At 44.5% G+C, this 23,285-nt stretch overlaps 1 protein-coding gene across 8 annotated transcripts in view; it reads right to left on the bottom strand.

The window, feature by feature from the left end:
* Positions 1-20,902: 20,902 nt before the first annotated feature.
* Positions 20,903-23,285, bottom strand: part of ECT2 (epithelial cell transforming 2) — a 53,708-nt gene continuing 51,325 nt past the window's right edge. For 3 of the 8 annotated variants that reach the window (XM_084847499.1, XM_084847498.1, XM_084847501.1), the window contains one exon: positions 20,903-22,332. In XM_084847499.1, the coding sequence (XP_084703625.1) occupies positions 22,243-22,332 (90 nt within the window). In that variant the 3' untranslated portion in view covers positions 20,903-22,242. The remainder of the gene's footprint in view (positions 22,333-23,285) is intronic. The other 5 variants (XM_084847505.1, XM_084847504.1, XM_084847506.1 and 2 more) reach the window with 2 other exon arrangements.

The raw sequence follows: 23,285 nt of genomic DNA, 5'->3' as shown, positions 1-23,285 counted from the left end.
GACTGTTTTGTCTCAAGACAACATTAAAGTCTTAAAAGCATACGAAGAGCCATGCTGAACCAGACCCAGGGTCCATCTAGTCCAGCATTCTGTTCACACCTTGGCCAACCAGTTGCCTGTGGGAAACCCCCAAGTAGGACATGATTGTAACAGCACCCTCCTGCCTGTGTTCCCCAGCAACTGGAATACAAAGGCATACTGTCTCTGGTACTGCAGGTAGCATATAGCCATCAGGACTAGTGAGCCATCTTCTCAACAAAAACTTTTGGTTTTGCTGATAAAAGTACGTTTTCCCTCAGAAGAACAACAACAACAAAATCCTGTGGAAAAGGCCTGGCCCAATCAGTGTTGAGCGTCAAAGAAGCCAAGCGTGTGGCAAGATTAAATTGAAGAAAGGCAGGGGTGGGAAGGTGGGCACCTACTGAGAAGTTAAATGATTTGCTTAGGGGTGACAGCACGAGGCAGAGAAGAGAAAGGAACCACAGAGGATAAAATATCACCATGCAGTAATTACAATCAAAAGAGGAATTCAGAAATACGCAAACCCACACTTGCTGTTTTTAAGAATAGCATCTGGTGATCGTCTGAGAGCCACAGCCTTTTGCATTCTTTTCATCTGAAAACCAGCCGGGAAAGCTGGGTTACATTCCTCCAGACTTCCATTTTTTAAACAACAATTATTGTCACAAAGACCAGATTTAACAGTGAGCTCTTCTTTTGCTACAATGCATCATGAGGCGACACCAAATCTGGGACGCCTTTGTACAGCCCATGAGAGATAATAATAGAATGTATTATTCTGACCTTTTCCATTTGCCTGGCAATGCGATTGGGAAGCTTTTCCTCTCCTCCCTTCTTAACCACCTCATTAACCTGGGAGGGGAAAAGGGAGGCATGGACAGACAATTAGCCTGCAGAATATTAAAAAGGTTAACACTGAATGGCACCCTCCCAGTCAGACCCAGTCACGGGAGCTATCCAAAATCAGGTATCACGTTCTGCTTTGAGAAGCTACAGATGCCTTATTCTCATGCAGGTTTTTAGACTGAAGACCTGGGCATCTCCTCATGCATGACAGTTCAGCAGTAGGCCTAGCATTAGTTATATTCTTACTTATTCATTTGTTACATTTATATCCCACCTTTCCTCCAAGGGGTCCAAAGATCCTCCTCCCCATTTTATCCTTACAACAGCCCTGTGAGGTAGAATCACAGAATAGTAGGGTTGGAAGGGGCCTATAAGACCTTCGAGTCCAACCCCCTGCTCAGTGCAGGAATCCAAGTCCAACCATCCCTGACAGATGCCTGTCCAGCTTCATCTTGAATGCGTCCAGTGTGGGAAAGCCCACCACCTCCCTAGGTAATTGGTTCCATTGTCGTATTGCTCTAACAGTCAGGAAGTTTTTCCTGATGTTCAGCCAGAATTTGGCTTCCTGCAACTTCAGCCCATTATTCTGTGTCCTGCATTCTGAGATGATCGAGAAGAGATCCTGGCCTTCCTCTCTGTGGCAACCTTCCAAGTACTTGAAAAGCACTATCATATCTCCCCTCAGTCTTCTCTTCTCAAGGCTAAACATGCCCAGTTCTTTCAGTCTCTCTTCATAGGGCTTTGTTTCCAGTCCCCTGATCATCTTCGTTGCCCTCTTCTGGACCCTCTCCAGTTTGTCTGCATCCTTCTTAAAGTGTGGCGCCCAAAACTGGACGCAATACTCCAGATGAGGCCTAACCAGTGCTGAGGGGAACTAGTACTTCATGGGATTTGGAAGCTATACTTCTATTAATGCAGCCCAAAATAGCATTTGCCTTTTTTGCAGCCCCATTACATTTTTGTTTCATATTCAGCTTGTGATCTACAACAATTCTTTCTTGCTTGTAGTATTATTGAGCCAAGTATCCCCCATCTTGTAACTGTATATTTGGTTTCTTTTTCCTAGGTGCAGAACTTGGCATTTATCCTTATTAAATTTTATTCTGTTGTTTTCTGCCCAGAGCTCCAGCCTTTCAAGATCACTTTGAATTCTGTTTCTGTCTTCCAGGGTATTCACCATCCTGCCCAATTTTGTGTCATCTGCAAACTTGGTCAGCATTTCCTACACCTCCTCATCCAAGCCATTAATAACAACATTGAAGAGCACTGGGCCCAGGACTGAGCCCTGCGGTACCCCGCTCGTTACCTCTCCCCATTGATCAGCACTCTTTGAGTCCGATTCTGTAGCCAACTGTGAATCCACCTGATAGTTGTTTCATCTAGCCCACTTTGAGCTAGTTTGCTAAGCAGGATATCATGGGGCACTTCATCAAAAGCTTGCTGAAGTGGAGATATATTATGTCCACAGCATTCCCACAGCCCATAAGGGAGGTTAGCTGATCCAAAGATGAGATCAGATTAGTCTGGCAGGATTTGTTCTTGACAAATCCATGTTGGCTTCGAGTAATCACTGCATTGTCTTCGAGGTGCTTACAGATTGATTGCTTTATAATCTGCTCCAGAACTTTCCCAGGGATTGATGACAGACTGACTGGTCTGTAGTTCCCAGGTTCTTCCTTTTTGCCCTTTTTGAAGATAGGGACAACGTTAGCCCTCCTCCTATCATCTAGCACTTCACCTGTCCTCCATGATTTCTCAAAGAGAATAGAAAGTGGTTCTGAGAGTTCTTCTGCCAGTTCCTTTATTACTCTAGGATGCAGTTCATCTGGCCCTGGAGATTTGAACTCATTCAAAGTAATTAGGTGTTCCTTGACCATATGTCTATCAATCTCAAGCTGCAATCCTGCCCCTTCAGCCTATACTTCACCTTTGCCAGGAGGGTCATAGCCCCTCTTTGGGGAGCAGACTGAGCCAAAGTAGGAATTGAGCAGTTCTGCCTTTTCTTTGTCATCTATTATCATTTTGCCATCTTTATTTAACAGTTGAACCACCATTTCTTTCCTCTGTCTTTTACTATGCACATATCTGAAGAAAGCCTTTTTGTTGCTTTTAGCATCCCTCGCTAACCTCAGCTCGTGCTCAGCTTTAGCCTTCCTGACACCATCCCTGCAATTCTGTGCTACCTGCCTGTACTCTTCCTTTGTAGCTACTTGCCTTCCTTCCACTTCCTATTCATGTGCTTTTTGGTTTACAGGTCATCTCTAAGCTTTTTGTGAAGCCACATTGGCTTCATCTGTTGTCTTCCGCCCTTTTTTCTTGTTGGAATTGTTTGTAATTGTGCCTTGAGGATTTCCTTTTTTAAAAACTCCCACCCATCTTAGACTCCTTTTCTCATTAGAGTCGCTTGCCATGGGACCTTACTTATCATTGTTCTAAGTTTATTAAAATTGGCTTTCCTAAAATCCAGGGTACGTGTTTGGCTACACTCAGCTTTTGCTTACTTTAAAACCAAGAACTCAAGTATAACATGGTCACTTTTCCATAACTGCTACTTTATCCACTAAATCATCTCCGTTGGTTAGGATCAAGTCAAGGATAGCCGATCTTCTAGTTCCTTCCTCTACTTTCTGTAGGAGGAAGTTATCCACCACACAACTCAGGAATTTCCTAGAGGGGCCATGTTTTGCAGAATTTGTCTCCCAACAAATATTGGGGAAATTGAAGTGCCCCATTACTACTACATCATGCTTCCTTGAAACATTGACAATTTGCTTTTCAAAAGTTTCATCCTTGTCTTCTCCTTCATTGGGGGGCCGGTAGTAGACTCTGACCACCATATTACTTTTATTCTTTCCTCCATTTTGTGGTACCCTGTTCATTAGCCTCTCCCCAGTTTGAGAAGATCCCATTGATCAGCATTCTTTGAGTCCGATTCAGTAGCCAACTGTGGATCCACCTGATAGTTGTTTCATCTAGCCCACTTTGAGCTAGTTTGCTTATCAGGATATCATGGGGCACTTTGAGTCACATCCATGAGGATGTGGGTCCTCATCTGCAGCATAATGTTCATTGATTTCAGGTTACACTCACACATTGCACACACACACAACTGCAAACAGATCCATTTTTAAAAAAAACAGAGAGGTACAATAAACTACCCCAAAGCCCATGCTAGGTTTTACAGGGTAGGGGAAGATCCTCTTCAAAAGGTATGCATGTGCACTAGTGCTGGAACAAGGGTGTACATGCCTTTCAAACAAACGGACTAACCGAAAACTGACCCAGAGACCTTGAGGCTGACTAGGGGTGGAATCTTACACCCTCTTATTTCAGATTTGCTTAGGATAGTATACTGCTTACAACTGACTAGTCAGAAACTGATTAGAGTATTTATCAATTACTTCATTCTTGTCTATCTACAGTAGCCTCCCCCAACATGGTGCCCACCAGATATGGTTGACTACAGCTCCCACTATCTCCAGCCAGTATGCCAATGGTCATGCTGATTATGGATTATGGAAGTCATAGTCTGACATATCTGAAGGAAGGGTAGGTCGGGGAAGAGAAGGACAGTCAACTGACATATGTGACTAGTTGCAGCCAGAGTGGTGGTAAGTTTCAGGCATTTGTGTCACTGTTCCAAAGGGGCAGAGGCTGGTCAACTCCCTTCCCCAGGCAAGATACGCAAGGCAAAGTGATGTTGCTTGCTTCAAAAGAAAGTGTAAGAGTCCCAGTGCTAGCGCACACTGCAGTCATCTCTGGCATGAGATTTCAGAAAACGAGTGAGACTAGAATCCCAGTCCAACACTCTAACTGCTTCATCACAATGGCTCTCTTTAGTGACACTCCCTTAGTATTACGGAGTTGGTAATTTGAGGATTTGCCCTAAAGTCACATGACATGGGCAGTTCCAAAGGCCTGTAGGTTGTTGTACAAGAGGTTCTGAGAGACTCCTTAAAATAAAGTTATATTTTAAGCTATTCCTCTAGCCTGTTTTTGGACTCCTACATTGTGGACACCTACATGGTGTCAGAAGTGGAGAATGAGGAATATTACACTGAATTAACTTGCAGGCAGCAGACATTTTCTGGCTGTACAGCTACAAACAGAAGAGAAGCTGTTGTGGGAGCCATGCTCAGAGAGAGTAATGAGACTTTTCTCTGAGCACGGTGTGTTTATTAAATAGGAAGGATCTTTGTAAACATGCATATGTTACAGCTCCCACCAAGCCTGTACTTGTCAGGGGATATTGCAGATAACTGGAAAATAATTTTAGACAAGGGTTTGAATTCTACCTGCGACAGAAGCAGATGAGAAGAGTGATAAGATCAAATCCTCCATTTTTCTTCATGTGGTGGGAGAAATATTATAGCATGTATACCTGAATAAATCTGATGGTGGGGGCTTTGTTTTTGCACAACTGAAGGATATCAACATAGCTTCAACAAAAAGGAAAGGAATAACTAGAACAAGCAAGTGACTTTGTCGTGTATTCAGCAATGCAATTGAGGGTTTCAGAATAAATAGCCTTCAGTTATTTGATGCCTACTCTAAGCACCTCACACATGTAATCTACCTGGCCTGAGCCCAAAATAACAAGTGTATGCTATTTGCATTGGTGAGGAGACAAAAGAAAACTTTTCTAGTGCCCCAAGGAAGAGAAAGATCACCACAAGTTCCACTGAAATTAATGGTATTTAAGTTGGTCATGGACAACCTTTGGTGGGATTCAAACACAACTCAGATTTCTGAGTTTGGGGCATAATTTCCTAGTCTTGAGTTGGCCAGGAAAGTACTGGTTTAGAGGAACTGTATCTCTCTCCAAACTGTAGCTCATCCTTAATCTCTGACTCCTAAATTACAGGGTCTGTAACTTGTTATAATTACCAGGTTCATTCCTCCCATGACTCATCTGCTGATGCAGTGGTATTGCTTTTCTGTTTTATTCATCACTCAAATAACCAGTTCTCATTGATTGATTTATTGGCACATTTCCTGCATTAGTCTCAACACTTGCAGCTGTAGACTGTGATCACTTCTTCAGTCGGGCCAATCCCAACGGTAAGCCAAAAATTGGCAATGACTGAAAATCATTACCAACCTGATACAGATTCCATCTCTTGACCTGGAGAACAAGTCCTGCATTTCAATCCCCAACCAGTTCTCTTGGGATCCATTTCCTAATTCAATTAGCCATCTCACGATGTGCACCAAAGACCTTCTAAGGCATTCAAATACCCAGACCCTAGCCTATACTTTATGGAGGTACTATCATGGACATACTATCAATGAATCTCAGGGCTTCTCCACACAGGGCATTTATCCTGCAATTGAGATTGGTTACTCATGGAAGTTTATGGGTCCTTTACATGACATCATCAACCTCCAGGGCGACTCCAGCACTAAATGACCTCTATCCCATCTTTTAAAATATCAGAGATAACGAGCTATCAAATTACAGCATGTTGAGTTTAAACCTGAAAAGCGGAAATCCCGCAATGAGAGGAGTTAGACCACAGCACCATCTAGTGTCTGTATAATTAAACATATAGAACACGCAGCTAAGGGGGAAAAGAGGGGGGCGAGGGAAGTGCATGTAAAGGGAGCCCATTGTGATCCTGCATTTAAAACGGAAGCAGAAAGCCCCGGTAAAGTTGTGGGATTTTAGCCTGATGTAGAAATGCTCTCATCCTTTCTGGATTTCTTCATTGGTAGCATGTTAGTCCTCATTAAAACCGTTGCATTCTTGTTTGTAAGACAAACAGCAAGAGGTACATGGCATGTTTGAAATGAAGATGCTGTTTACCTATTGCCTCACAACTGGGGTACCTCCAGGCATTGGGGTCTTCTTTCTATTTTTGAATCCTGGAAATATATTCATAGAATCATAGAATACTGGGGTTAGAATGGGCCTATAAGACCATCGAGTCCAACCCCCTGCTCAACACAGCAATCCAGGTCAAAGCAGCCCTGACAGATGGCTGTCCAGCCTCATCGTCAATGCCTCCAGTGTGGGAGAGCCCACCACTTCCCTAGGTAATTGGTTCCATTGTTGTATTGCTCTAACAGTCAGGAAGTTTTTCCTGATGTTCAGCCAGAATCTGGCTACCGGTAACTTGAGCCCATTATTCCGTGACCTGCGCTCTGGGATGATCAAGAAGAGATCCTGGCCTTCCTCTCTGTGGCAACCGTCCAAGTACTTGAAGAGCACTGTCCTATCTCCCCTCAGTCTTCTCAAGGCTAAACATGCCCAGTTCTTTCCGTCTCTCCTCATAGGGCTTTGTTTCCATTCCCCTGATCATCTTCATTGCCCTCCTCTGAACCTTTTCCAGTTTGTCTGCATCCTTCTTAAAGTGTGGTGCCCAGATGAGGCCTAACCAATGCGGTGTATTGGTTTTCTGGATCTACTTTCATTGTGCTGTGCTGTTGTGATGCCAAAGAATACTTCCCTAATGCTCTGTATCATGGCACAGATTCTGAGAGCAATAACAATACTGGACCATGTGGTCATATTTATTGGTCCTCCTACATCCCCCCCCCACACACACACACACATACACTCCAGTGTATTTTGAAACACTTGGACCACAAGGCAGGAACGGAATTTGTGCACACACCCACGCAAACACTAAATAAGCATGTAAGATTCTGGAGTGCTAGCGGAGGTACAGAAGTCTTTGCAAAAAGGAATAGTTGCAGAGAGAAAGACCCAAAAGAACATCAGAGCAGCCTTTTGGATCACACCAATAATCTCACCTGATACCAGGATGCTGTTTCCCAGAGTGGCCAAATAGATGCCTATAGAAAACCCACATGTACAACAGGAAGGCAAATAGCTCTCTACCATAGCTGATTCCAGGAGGTGGTATTCAGTGGCATACTGCCTCTGAACCTGGTAGCTGCATGCAGCCATCACAACTAGTAACCACTGATAAACGTCTCCTCTATGAATTTGTCTAATCTGTTTTTAACGCCATCTAAGCTGGTGTCATCGATATACCTTGTGACAATGAGTGCCATGAGTTAAAACTGGTGTACATGTTACATCTGCCACATTGACACTGCTTTACAATTGCCCCATGTAGAAGCTGTTCTTCTTGTCTCATGAGAGACCTCAGGGTCACCCAGTGATGTCGATTGCCAGAAGTTCAGAGGTGATAAAAAGTACTCTGTTATACAAAATGTCCTTCTGGCCTCTCTTCCATCTTCTTTACGGAACACAAAATTAAACTGATCAAATTCACTGTCCCAAGATGTAGGCTGCCTTTACATTAAAGAAAAAGCCTGCAATCCTCCCGTTGTGGAACCTTTCTGCATTTACAGTGGTGACCACATGATTGCTGAGAAGGGAAGCTTTTAATTTTCAAAGTTCCATAGAACTCAATGAAATAGTGCCATCTAGTGGCTGTTTTAATAGAGCAACACCCCAATTTAAATAGATAGCTCATTATTTCCGGATCTTTTTGAGATGGAATAACCAGGAAATACCTCTGGATGTGCCCTGGAGGTTCACTACATCATCTAAAGGACCTGCAAAGTTCCATGAGTGATCATGCTCAATAGCAGGATAAAAGCTCCATGTGAAGAAACATGTAGTCATGGCTAGCAGCTTAGACAGCTTTAAAAGGGGCAGGAGAAGAATTAGCAACTCAATGGCTATTTGCCATTTTAATTAAATGGAACATCCAGGCCCAGAGGCAGCATCATTCCCTCTGTTTTCAATGTTCAGAGATAAGTGCCATTGTTTATGTAGTCAAAACAGCACCGTTCAAGGGAAGCTATCCGCAAGCTTGGGAAAAGTCCAGTGTTTCCAGAACTTATCCCCAAAAAATCTAGTGGGAAAAACCCCTAAGGACAGGGAGGAACAGCTAGTGTGCAGCAACTTGGAGAGCTCCTTTAGAGTTCTCCAAGGTTCTGACTGAAACTCAGAGCAGATTTACCACCCCACTGACATTGGAGCCACCAGCCTCCACTGAAAACAGCCCAATGGAGACTGAGCATGCTCAGTGACCACAGAATGCTGACTGACAGCTGGGGCAAGGAATGGAAAACTGGGTGGGAGGGGGAATGGAATGGAGTGACATGGAGGAAGGCATAGCTGACTAACTGGAACAGTGAACGTCATCACTCCACACCGCAACATTTTGTCGCAGGCTGCCCTTGTCTCTCTGAATCCCAGATGCACAACATGAGAGCCCCATAACCTTCATGCCCTCCTTGTGAACACCCAGGGCATCTGGCTGGCTGCTGATGGAAAAAGAAAGCTGGACTAGATGGAGCCTGGTCTGATCCATAGGGCCAACCCTACCATGAGGGAGAGTGAGGCGAGCGCCTCAGGCGGCAAATGCTGGGTGGAAGCAGTGGCAGAGGACAGTGCTATGTATAGCACACAGCCTGCCCTGCCACCCCATGTACAGGTGGAGGGTGCTATCCTGTTGCCAGTGTTGAAGTAAGATTCAGCTTCTGTACATGAAATGGGTAGAGGGTGGCAACTTTCCCTTCACCTCCAGCAGCAAAATGTTTTGAGCCAGGCCTTCTGATCCTGCAAGGCAAAGGAGGCCACTCTTTCTATATAGCAAGCCAATCGTGTGCAGTGACCAGTGAAGGCTGGTGGCTCTGATGGGGGGGGGCGCTGTGATTCCATTCTGGGTTTTAGTCAGAACCAGCCAGAACTGTAAAGGAGCTATCCAAGGTCCTGAACCCTGTCCCCAAAATGGGTTCAGCACCTTGGATAGTTCCTTTAGAGTTCTGGCTGGTTCTGGAATCGCAGCCCCATCTAAATCAGAGCCACCCGCCTCCACCGGCAGTGACCCTCTGTACAGATTGGAGAAAAGTGCTGATGTTCAGCAGTCTGTGTGGTAAGCAGCTACTGCACACACTAAGAAGCGGGGTGGATAGCCATCTCTTGGTGATGCTCTAGCTCTCGGTTTCCTGCATGGGGTTAGGAGTGGGCAATGTGTCACTTTCCAGATGTTTTGGCCTACAATTCCCATCAGTCCTAGCCAGCAAAGCCAATGGTGAGTTGTAGGCCAGAGTTGCCCACCCATGGACTTCATGGCCTACAAGCCCCCTCCAACTCCATGATTTGTGTACAGTGGTCTCCATATTATCAGGCTCTGTGGACCTAAGGGCAGGCAGTGTTAAAATAACTCCATGTTACTGAGCAACGAGGTTTGTCTTTGTAAAGAGAGGAGATGGGGGCAAGGAACTGATTCTTAAAGGAACAACTCATGAGTACTTTTGCTATCACAGGGGCATGGAAAAGGAGATGCCAAACAGTAGATCAAGTCAGGTCCGGATACCACCACAGTGTTCTATAGAAGACGGGGAGAGGAAACATCATGAACACTGCCCAATGTCTCAGTTTTCTTCTTAGGTAGCAATCAAATAAGCAGTCAAATATCTGAGTGTCTTTTGTGGACACTATGCCCAAGGCCGACATCAAGGGTAGTTATGGTCGGCCACCTGCCAAAGGCCCAAACCCCAGCAGGGGCCCACTGACAAAAGCCCCATGGAGTTGCTCCTCCTTTTCACCATTGCAACCTACTTGTTCACCTGCCCCTCAGGAGAGGAGGAGGAGCAGTGGTTGTCACTGTGTAGTTGTCACTGCTCCCTGGCTCTCTGCCAAGCAGTCAAGCAGTAGCAATGATGAGAGAGAGGATGAGAAGCAATAGCAGCTGGTGACAACAGTGATGAGAAGCTAGTCTCACTCACTGAGGGAGGGGGCCAACGAGGGTGTCTTACCCAAGGGCCCTCAAAAACCTGGAGCCAGCACTGCCTATGCCTTACTAACATTCCCAAAGAAGGTGGAAACATGCTTTATTATCTTTGTATTTGCCATTCATTTCCACAGATTAGAAACACGCAATTTTCTTTTAGAAAAGAAATTAGAGATTTCTCACTGATTTCAGAGCAAGGTCATCCTAATTAAATCTGAGGCCATCTTGCCTTGGGACAGCCTTTCAAGCAGAATGGCCAACTTTAATGAGACCTGGATTTGGTTTGAGTAACGTTTTGAATATCACCAGCCATTTTCTGTGAAGCATTCCAGCTAATATGGCTTCCCAACTCGTCCAGAGGTCCTATGTAGATGGTGGATGCCGACCGTCTCAAAGAACTCCTACGAGTTATTTAACAATGGGAAAAGCTAAAAAGAAAAGCAACGTTAAAATATGCCATTCTTGTTAGCACTGTTTCAGCATCGAAAATGAATTAAACTGAGAAACAGCATCAAATCCTGGTGGCTGAACCATCCCATTCTGCAGATGAAAGTTGAGGGCCTTTTTGTCCTTCATGGGGATGCGGCTGAGACGATCCATGAGAAAAATGGTGCATGAAGGAACATGAGGCACCATTATTCAGCCCCCACCCCTTTCTCTCAAGCCAAGGTAGCTTTTCTAAGTGAGATAACAGATTTCTAAAACAGAATTTCGCATTAGCCGCCTCAGTTAAAATGGCCTACGGACATTTTGCTTTGTGCAGAGATAAGAACACTAGCTTTGCTGTAATCAAAGAGAGGGGACAACTTTTTATTTTATATGAACATATGAAGTGTAACATTTTGAAGAAGACAGAGGGGAAGCAGGCCAGGTCAAGACATTCATGTCATCAACTCCTGAACCAACTGTGTGAGGCAAGTCCGCTTGCTGTTTTCTTATTTTCACCTTTGGTACATTTTTTTTTTATTATAAAAAGTACTTTAGGGAGCAATGCTATGGCCCCTAGACATTGTTTGAAGGGCCATAAGATAGTGGGGATTCCCCCCTCCAAGGTCAGAGGCAGCACACTGACCTCGGAAGGGGGAGTTGGAAATCCAACCCACTGCCCCCTCCCTTGTAGCTGGTGTGGAAAGAACCACTCTGACTGGCCTCTGAGGTCAGAAACTCAACCTCAGAGAGGAGAAAAAGGGGGCATTCTGGTGGGCAGAGAGGGGAGGAGACTGAAAAGGCCAGGATACAAGCTATCCTGAGCCTCTTCCAACCTCCTTCCCTCTGCCTCCAAAGTGCCATTGCTGGATGGGCATAAAAGCCCATCTAGCAAAAAAACAGCAATCGGAGGACAGGGATGTGTGCTTGTGGATCTCCCATGGGTACTGGTTGGCCACTGTGTGAACAGAATGCTTGACTAGATGGACCCTTGGTCTGATCCAGCAAGGCTCTTCTTATGTTCTTATGGACCACCTCTGCTGCTCCTCCCGCCCTGCGGGCTTCTGCCCAGCAGGGCATGGGATACATGGAAGCCTCCAGTTCAGAAGCTTCCGTCTCGCAAGGGTGCAACCCATAGGATTGCTCCCTGAAAAGGTAAGTACCTCAAATGCCTTAACACAAGGATGGGGAACCTACAGCCCAAAGGCCAATCCAGCCTCCCTTTTAATTTACCTTCAAAGGCATCCCCCTCCTCACCTGAGAGACTACCCAACTCTGGATAGCTTCCTTTTCAGTGCAAGGATAACGTTACCTGTCAGCTGGCCTGGGTAGAGTTCTGACGGGTTCTGACTGAAACCCAGAGCGGATTTACCACCCCACTGACACTGGAGCCACCAGCCTCCAATGGTGAAAACGCAGAACATGTTGGCTGACAGCTGGCTCTGTCTGCACTTTCAAAGCTTGCCTCAGGTAGGAGGCTGTCCATTCAGCAGGATTCTCTGACCCTCTGTGTAGTATTTTTGGAGGCAAGCTGTGGGGAGGAGGGGGCTTCACACCTTGGATAGCTCCTTTAGAGTTTTGACAGGTTCTGACTGAAACCCGGAGTGGATTCACCACCCCACTGACATCACAGCCACCAGCCTCCAATGGTTTCCACCTTAGAAGGCTCAGATTGCTCAGCCAGCCCACTCAGTCCACCTGAGAAAGGCGCCCCAACTGCCGGTGGTGCCGACTGTTTTGTGTTTTTTTAGTGGATCAATGGCTTCCCCACCCTTGCCTTAACAGAAACGTATATAAATGCAGTAAGTAAAGAAAATGTATCACAGATAAAACATTCTCCCATTTAAATTATTAACACAATGTCCATCATGAAGATGGATAGGGTCGGTGCAGAGGGAAGGCCTGTGTATGGCAAGGACATGGAGGACTAACACTGAGCCCACTGAGGGACTCCTAGCATTGAGGGCAAAGCCACTTTCTGTCAGAAGTGGGGGACAGGATTTGCCTTTGTTGGGAATATGGTAACTAGAGCTGTGCACAAAGGGCCTCTCAAAATTCTCCAGCCTATCTGTGGGCAGAGAAATTGAGGGGACAATTTCACCGAATTTCTCCTAGGGGAGGAAAATTCTCGAACAGTTTCTCACAGAGAGGGCTCACTACTGGCAGGGGTCGTAGTAGCACAGGTTCTTTCTTTTTTCCTGAAGGTTTTCAGTTTATTGCACTGCTTCTGCAAGTGTCAACAGCATCAACTGTGGTGAGGTTTCCACTCTTCTGAGGCAGAATTTTGAGTTACTTTTGCTGGTATTCTTGAACCCACCTAATCACTGCAAGGTGGCCGAGGGTGCTGTGTGTGTTTTCTCTCTCTGTTACACATCTTTCCGTTGCTCTACAGCCTCCCAGGCCACTGCACTTCCTGAACTGAAAAAGCCTCATGGGAAGAATTGCCTCATGATGTCTTCCTCACAATGGCTTTAACTGAAGTGCGGGAAGCCGAGGAGGCTACAGGCTGCCACAGAGATTGCTGTACGATGACAGACGGGACACTCACGCGCACTCCTCAGCCACCTCATAAGTAAGGTAAGCACAAGAACCCCACACCCAACCCATGACAATTTCTCTGAAATTTCTTCTCCTTTGAATTTTTCAAAAGCAATTTATTTTCTATCAAATTTAATGAGAATGGTAAAAAAAAAAAAAAATGTGGGAGAAATTTTCAGCACAGCAGTAATTGTAACCTTGTCTGCAAGTTACTGGCAGGGACAGTGTTGCAGTTAATCAGTTCATGGGAATTTTGACCACAGCTAGCCTTACGATCTCTATAGCCGACAAAGTGGTTTCTTCCTTTTGCTCCTCCCCTTTCCTCCCCCCACCCCTCTGACCTCCCACCATTGCTGGAAGCACATGTGTTTGCTCTCCCGGTCCTGCCAGTGTAATAGTATACAAAATGGACTGAACCAAACGCTTTGGAAACTCTACGCTGTACCTGCATTGTATATGCAAGAATATTTGTGAGTAAAACTGTTTTCTTTCTTTCACTGAAGAAAGGTGCGGTCTCCTTTTATTATTCTAAGATAGCCTGTGTGTTTGTGGTACTGGTAAACGCTCATTTTTCTCTGCTAATTGCCTTTCTACCAGGAGGCATCATTACCAAAATAATCCCATCAGCTTCACTTTGCAACACTGCACCACCCCCAAGGGCAGTGCTCTATTATTCCCCACTGAAGTGAATGGGAACCACTGAGGTAGGAGAAATCCAAATAACGTTCATATAGAAACCTCTGGGATGGGGCCTAAACCCATTCCCTGCCCCCTGGTGACCCCAGCGTCTGCGGCAAGAGGCAGGTTTAGCTCATAAACAGCCTCCACTATGTCATAGAGGGGTTTTTGTAGCTACACTAGAGTAGCCTTCCCCAACCTGGTGCCCTTCAGTTGGGTTTTACACCAGTTGCTGGGGAATATGGGAGGGAAGGTGCTGCTACACTCATGTCCTGCTTGTGGGTTCTTGTGGACAGCTGGTTGGCCACTGTGTAACAGAATGCTAGACTAGATGGATCCTTAGTCTGATCCAGCAGGACTCTTCTTATGCTCTTAATTCCCATAATTCCCAGCCAGCACTAGCTGGGAATTATGGGAGTTGCTGTCCAACACATCTGGAGGGCACCAGGATGGAGAAGTGTGCAGTAGAGTATAACCTTCAATACTACATTAACTGAATACAGGGAAGCAGGGGATCATGGTCACTGGCCTTGCCCCCAACCTCCACACATTCAGTAGAAGGAATGAAAGAGACCATACACACATAGGCTCTTCCACACAACCAGGGCTTCTAACCACATGTAGAGCCCTTTTTCCCACTGAGCAGATGGAGGTTGTGGCTGGGGCCAGGAGGAGCAATCCTGCTCTACCCTCCACAGGCCTGATGACAGCACCAAGCTTGATGGAACATGGTGCATGAAAGAACAGGCTCTGCAAATCTCCATTTCATTCCCACAGTGACATGACGTAGGGGACTATGGGGGCATTGTGTAAAATTAAAATGGCAGCTTCTCTCCACCCTTTTAGTCCTGCCACTGCTGCTGCTACCCTGAGGGGGTTAATTTAAGTAAGAGGAGGGGTCACCAGAGGACACTTTGTCCAGGGGCCCCACAAACCTGGAGCCATTCCTGACCCTCCACTTGGACTTCAAGGTGAAAATAGGGCTTCAGACAAAATGCTGAGAACCAATGTTTTTTAAGGGCGCAACCCTATGCATGTTTAGACAGAAAACAGTCTGACAACTCCTTGCATTTAGGGTTGTGCCCTAAATTATCATCTAATAGTCTGGAGACAGAGCGAGGCAATCAACTTTGCTGGCTTTAAAGGGGAATTGGACAAATTCACGGCTACTTGCCATGATGGCTATATGCAGCCTCCAGATTCAGAGGCAGAATGGATGATTCTATGATTCGGCTCTGAATACCACTTGTTGGAGTATAACAGCAAGAGAGGGAGGTTGACCTCACTTCCTGCTTGAGGGCTTCCTAGAGGCAGCTGGTTGGGCACTGTAGGTAACAGGAGGCTGGACTTGATACAGGCCTTTGGTCTGATCCAGCAGGGCTCTACTCACGTTCATAGGCTGTCTATGATTGCTACCATAAACAATGAACTGTTAAGTTCACAGGGGGGAAAAAAAGGTAAAATAATTAGACGGTGACCAGTAGAGCTTTGCTAGTGTTGTTTACTCATCTAGCAGAAGCTTCTGATCTGAGAATCAGCAGGCCTGAAGGTGCCAACACCCAGTTACTTTTTAATTAGGAGCCTGATTTGTTAGCCATTCCACTTATAATAAACAAACTTGTGCAGCAGAGAAGATAGAAAGAGGAAGTGGGAGGAGAGAAACAGCACATTTTTGGAAATCAATTGTGCTTATATTTACATTCACCCCAGGCTGCGACATTGCAGAAGTAACGGAAATATTATCTTTACCATCTCAGAGTAGCAGAAAGCATGTAGGTGCTTGCAATCCAATATAGTCAATAAATCACTTCTTCCTTAGGCAAAGAGTAGGAGAGTTTGCATATTTATAAGGACACCGATGCCGAGAAGTAGTTAGTGTCTCCCCTTACCTCCTCCCCACCACCGCCCGCTCCCCATTCCAAACACCAACAAGTAGCAAACAGGCACTATCATTTTGAAAAGGTGCATAAAACAGAAATCTCCAAGCCAGATGATTTATATTCCACTCCACTCCAGTCTAGGAGACTCTATAACTAGGTTAATGCTGAGCATGCTATGGTTTCCGGATGAGGAAAAAGGACAAGACAAGTACACACAGCAGTTCGCCATGACTTAGAGAACAGCAGCAAAAATGTAAGAATAAGATTTCTCTCCTGCACCTCTGACTCAGCTCTGTACTGAGCAGGATAGGGCCAATGATGGGGGCTCCCAAAAAATCAGAAGGGGCATTATCCTTCCCTCCAGAGGAGGACTAGATTATTGTAGGTGCAATCCTATGCATGTTTAGACAGAAGGAAGTCCTACAACTCCCAGTTTTCCCCAGTCATGCTACCTGGGGAATGCAGGGAGTTGTAGGACTTTTTTTTAACCTAAGCATGCATAGGATTGCATGCTTATGGACTTTGGAAACATAGCTACACCACAAACTTGAACTTCAGAGCAGGAGGAAAGTTTAATGCATATAACACTAATGCACTTTTGTAGTGTAGTTATGCTCTGTTTGGGTCAAGAAATGCCACTCGTCATTTATTATATTACTTGACTTTGTGCAGCTGGACATGATACAATAATTCTTACCTGTGTCTCAGTATTTCTCTTGGTTGGTCCATTGTCACGGACAAATATTCCCTAGCTTTAATCTAACTGAAAGCTCCTCCATGCATGGCTGGGAAGCAGCAACACAGGGTGCGCCATCCTTCCCATGCTCATATGTGAATGCATGTACCTCACCCACAGGCCACCCAAGTGTGCACCTGATGCAAGTAGACCTCTTGCATTTTCCAACGAGACAAATGTGCAAGTCTCCCCGCGCCCCCCGCTTTCACGTGAGAGTCCATAAATGCAGAAGAGCATGACAGATGAGTCAGACGGCTAGACAGTGACCCAATTGTATCAAAGCCCAGTAACATCGTGATCATGGATGTGTGGACTACGCCTTCTTTTCAAAAAGGTTGTACACGTTCTGCATCTTGTCAATCCAAACTCTGCGCCAAAAATATTCTGCAACCTGTGATAAATCATGTAAATTGGGCAATTTGCATAATTTATTCTACTGTTTAAAATGAATTTAGCACCTCTGGTTTTGAGAGTGAAGAACAGGGCCAGGACACTGAAGTCCTACTCAGCCACCCGGTTGGCTTCTGTGATTCCACTAGAGTTGCCTACCTCCTTTCAACTGTAAGACGTTGAAGCTTGCTTTTTTGAACAGAAACACAAGCCAAGAGTCTCACTTGAACTCTGGACTACCTATTATGCTTTGTCCATGTTCCCATAGAATCAGAGCATATACATGGTCATACCAACTTAAGAAGAGCCATACTGGATCAGACCAAGGGTCCATGTAGTCCAGCATTCTGTTTACACAGTGGCCAACCAGCTGTCAACCAGGAACCCACAAGCAGGACACGAATGCAAGAGCACCCTCCTGCCCATGTTCCCCAGAACCTGGTGTACACAGGCATACTGCCTCTGATAGTAGAGGTAGCACGTAGCCATCAAGACTAGTAGCCATTGGAAGCCTTCTCCAGGTACTTATCTAACCCCCTTTTAATGCCATCCAAATTGGTGACCATCACTACATCCTGTGGTAGCGAGTTCCATAGTTTACCTATGTGCTGTGTGAAGGACTCCCTTTTACCTGTCGTGAATCTCCCACAAACCAGCTTCATGGGGTGACCGCATTGAGTTCTAGTATTATGCGAGAGGGAGGGAAATGTCTCCCTATCCACATTCTCCACATCATGCATAATGCTGTAGACCTCTATGTCTCCCCTTACTCTTTTGTTTTCCAAGCTAAACAAGCCCAGCTGTTGTAACCTTCCCTCACAGGGGAGATGCTCCAGCCCCTTGATCATATTAACTGCTCTTTTCTAGTTGTGATCATGGAAGTGGTAACATATGCCTAGAAGTCAGAACCTCCGTGAGCTCAAGGAGCTTAAGCTGAAGTGAACTGAGGATGAACTCCAGTGTGGGTGGGGTTCAACAGGCTGGGGCTTTTGATCACTCTCATTTTCACTAGAACAGAGAGAGCATCTGCTCATAAGAGTGTTCTCCCCCCCACCCCTGCCCCTCACCAAGCAATGCTTTTCATGCATCTATGTGCCATTGGGGGACACCTACCAATAAGCACGTCATGTCACTTGCAAAGGGGCGCACACACACGTTTAGCACTTGTCTCTTAAAAAAAAAAAAATATGGACGAAACAACCAGAAGAGGGCAAGGCTTCCATTTCCGTATACTTGAATAACTTCGATGATCTCACTGCAGCACCAAATAAAATATAAGGAACTTCCTTCAGAATATAATCTTAGGTACATGTCCAAGTTCAAATAGCTGCGCCCTGGAGTGCACACACAGCCGACCCCAACAGCCAGGCTGTGGGGGAGGCAGCAGGGCTTTTAGCGCTGAAAGGGGCGTATCAAGAAAGGGTGGAGCACAGCACCACCCTCTTACACATTAACCTCTACCAAATGAGGAAGGTTGCAAGGGCCTGCCTAACTGTGCAAGAACAGGCCAATAACTGGTGGTGGTTCCCACCCACCCATTGGAACATACATTTGGAACCTTCCAGGAGAAAAAGAGGAAAAGGGAAGCCCTGCGCAGGTGTTCACCTGCCAAACAGGCAGGGCTAATGTGGAGACGGGATGGATGTGAGCCTACATGCCCTGCCCCCAAGCTTCTGGCCGTCATAGATCAGCCTTTTCCAATCTGGTGACCTCCAGATCTTTTGGACGACAACTCCCAGCATTCCTGACCATTGTCCATGTTGATGGGAGCTGAAGTCCAACACATCTACTTGTGTTGAACTGAAGTCCAACACATCGCCAGCAGTCCTTCTAGACTAGTAGTCTTTCACGTGGGGAGCACTAAGAACAAGACACTTTCCATCTGAAAAGGGAGGTGGCTTATAAGGCATCATGGACATTTAGTGGGTTACATAGGTTTGAACTTAACAACAGGCCCAAGATATGTGCATTAAGTTGATTTAGGACTGAGGAAATCAAATAAGGGGTTCTTCCAGTCTTGTGGTTTACTCATACTGAATTTGGAGAGCCACAGCTTCAGATGCATGTCTGTGTCACTTTTTAGCTAAATTTCTGTATCTCTGCTAGGAGGGAAAATAGAAGCCAGATGATCAAGCTGGCACAACGTAGTATTGAATTAGGCCATCTCAAGTTTTGGAGTTGCTAGTCACACACGAGTGTGTGTGTGTGTGTGTGTTCTTGTAAAAGAAAGCCAACAGCTTCCAGCCAATTTGGTTATATGTTTCTATCTTTAGATGCTGGGTTTGTTTGTTTTTTTAAAGGAAGAAATTAAAAGGGAAATTGCTCTTTTAGCACAGTGCAGGTCACTCATCTTAGATTTGATGGATAACATTGAGAAACTGGTGCTCTCACCACTGTCCCAGTCTCTTCACCACCTCTTTTCAATAAACACAGATGAATCACCATAGTTCATCCATGTCTTAATAGCTTGCAGTGAGAATAGATGTCTCTTTAAACAGCACTAGGAACCTTAAATAGAACTGAGTTGACTGGAACATTTGAGCACAGTGCTGACATAGGGGGGAGTTGTTTATCTTTCAGGCCATGATTAATTCCAATTACATCTCACCCACCTCATCAGGAGGGCTCCTAACCCTAAAGGTGACAAATTTTGGTACTAGAATTGGTCACACCACTAGATTGTGGATGGGTAAACTATTGCAGCCTAAAAAAATTTTTAAGACTGCTCACCTGGTTTGTCTATCAGCAGGGTTTTGATTTCTACCTCCACGCAATGTTTCTTTTCTTTCTTCCACCCCCATCCAATCTGTGAGTAGAATGTGAAGCACAACAAACCTGAATTGAATTAGCCCTTCCATACTTATTTGATGAGCCAAGGAAAAGATTTGATGCAACAGCTTACTCCTTGGCAACTCCACCCTTTATAAAGCTGACCAAGCCAGTCAACCTATCATGGGCTGTAGTACCACATTTTCACTGAAGCCTTATTACTTTTAATAGATCATGTTAGAATTCTGACGCAGAAAAACTATGGTACTTCACAACCAGTGCAATTATTGGTCAGCTGGCCATAATACCATGAAGGAGCTTCCTGTCACAGGAAACTACCCATTTCCTCCCAACCCACAGAATCTGGGGGTGTCCAGACGATTGCAGGGTGAAAAGAAGCCATCACGGTCCCGTCCCTCCGTTGTTTACGTAATTACCCACACCACAGCATAGGTTGGCGTGCTGTGTGAACCTAGCATGCAGTGCAGCTTCATATCCACCTTATAATCCCTACTGCACGTTGGGAATTGTAGGGTGGGGGTATGAAGCCATCCCCACCATGCTGCACGCCAGGTTCACATGACATGCTAACCTGTGCTGCAACATAATTATGTAAATGGGTGAGCACACACACACACAATGAAGGTAGGGAGAAGCCACGATGGCTTCTTCCCCCTGCCCCCCCACCCCCGATCATCCGAACCTGGACTCTGTATACTGTCAACTCTGCTGTTCTCATCCACATTTTTCTCACCCTTGGGTACAACAGGAATTGAGGAACTCTAATATAATACATTACTCAAGGCAATCAGAAACATTCAGTATTGCAGGAGCATCCTATTTGCCCAAGTAACTGTCAGAAGCAGATACATGTTTAAGAAGTAATTCAACAGGGAGATGCTCTCACCACACATTTTAAGAGTAGATAGGAACACACACGTCCTTGCCTTATTTTCCATTGTAAGAAACCTTCAAAAGCAACTGAACACACTATGCATCATTTGCATTGCTAGGATATGGTACAATCATTACATGAGCTGGGAGAGGAGTAGAATGCATGGGATTAAACATCAGAAATTAAGTTAACATAAACAGTTCGGTTTTATTTACAAAAGTTTCTGCCAGTAGAGAATTTAAAAAGGTACAACATTAATAAAGTGGCACAAGTTACACTTACAAGTAGCAAGCTGTGGTTAAGAGAATGGAAAGTCAGAAGTCCCACCCATCACCATTCCCAAATACAGGCAGCAACAAACATTTATTATGTGCAGAAACTTAATTTCCAGAGCAAGTGTAGGAATATATTATGAAAACTTGATTATTCTAAAAATGTTTGTTTTAAAGCAAAATAAAAGTATACAAAAGACATAGGGTGAATGTTTTAGATGAATTTATACAAAAGCCTATGTATAAAAAAAATAGCAGCCATAGATATTAAAGTCAGATCCACATTTTCATTTCCATACTGAAATCTGTGCATGAACAGCTTGTACGAAAAAATGTGTTTCATTCAGTTTTAGAGATAGCTTCTTTTTAAATGGTCTCCATTCAAAGATTATAAATACAATTTACTACAGTGATTTTTCAAGGGCCTTCCATTTCAGGTGATTTCCCATTTTCTTGGATAGAAGTTAAACCTAGCAGCTAAGCAATGTAGACCAATTGACATCTTGCTGAAAACCTTGCATGTTTCCACTAGACTATCACCAATATACTGTCATGCCTAGAGTATATTCAGGATTCTATAAACCTACATCTGTTAGATAGCTTATAAAAGCAGGTTTATTGTCTGTACTTTAAATATGAAGCAAGTATTTCATTTTAGATATTGGTCCATGCAATAGTTAAATTGGACACAGTCAATAAACATACAAAGATGATTTAAAAAACAAAATTCACTATCCTCAGCCAGTGGGGGCATCATTGAGCTTTCAGTAATGAATTCCAATACCATTTATTCATGAAGTCTTTACACTGAGAAAAGTATTTCCACTATGCTGGTAGAGTAATGTGTGCAAATGAATACATCACATCCAAACCAAAGTCCAGTTGGTCCTTCTTGTTTTATAGACAAATCAGACAACTCTTGGTGATCAACTTAGTGTTATCTAGACATTTACTAATTTCCACTAAGTGCTAACTAAGTACCACCATTAATGTCAGTAACTGGTCACTTGAAAAGGTAGACCACCTTTTGGTCAGTCACAATTTTAAGTTGCAGCTCCATTTTCTGCCCATTTCATATCAAGTGAGTAGTTGATCGACTTAAGGTATGACTCCTCTTCTCAAACACTGATGGCAGGTTGATCAAGGAAGGAGAGTGGATGCCCTGTTAAAAGAAACCAAGAAATGTTAACTGAATGATCTCTTGAGCAAGAAATACTTCTCAACATGTCCCAGGAGGAACGGAGGGGTGGGTGGGGAGTGAATCAAAGGGAGACATGGAGCAGAGAGAGATCTTCCTGTTTTTTAAAAAAAATCAGGTTTTTAAAGTTCTGGCAAGTTAGTTGGATACACATCTTCAGCAACACTGTTGAGAGGTATGGATGCATTGCATTTACATTAATGGGAACTTTACAAGTAAGCCATTGGACCTGTGAGGTTCATGTGTTCAAGTAACATTTCTTTCCAGGTTTTCCAATTTAACCAAGGCTCAAGAGAAAAGGTTAGACCTTACTGGTTACATGACCTAAGGGTAGTTCTGCTTCTTAAGAACATGACGTGCTTCTTCACCTTGCTTCTTAAAAAAAAGACAAAGAATAGCCACCCACTTGGACTACTAAAATGGATATAATCTTTCATTATATCTTATAGCTCAAATCTTTAATTTTTGAATAGGGCAAACATCAGGATTGTTTAAAACTCTTGAAGGCCTACAGCAGATAAAAGATACTGCAATTAACCTAACCTCTCCCCAACACGGTTGATTATTCTGCAGCTCATTTTAGCTAGTTTACATCCTTCGGGATGTAAACCTCTCTCAATGATTCTGCTACAGATCAACAGCAAGAGAATGGAGCACTGTACAGAACTCGCAAATGTGGAGATTATGAAAAGATAGACTCTTGAACATGACAGACACCCTCACTTTTCCTAAAAAAAAATTCAGGATTAAAAAGATCAGGGTTCAATTTAACAACCCTACCTACTGCATAAAAAGTACCTGGATCTTAAACGTCGGAAAACATGGAAAGAAACCCAGAACAGATCAGTATCAGTGGTGACAGAGTTTGTCTGACATAGGCATTTAATTCAAAGGAGTAATTCATGTATCTCAGTGAG

Source organism: Heloderma suspectum, chromosome 3 (assembly GCF_057233095.1).
Source record: "Heloderma suspectum isolate Gila_16-S chromosome 3, 16-S_ref, whole genome shotgun sequence".
Taxonomy (NCBI): Eukaryota; Metazoa; Chordata; class Lepidosauria; order Squamata; family Helodermatidae; genus Heloderma; species Heloderma suspectum.
This window is presented reverse-complemented; position numbering and strand designations above follow the sequence as displayed.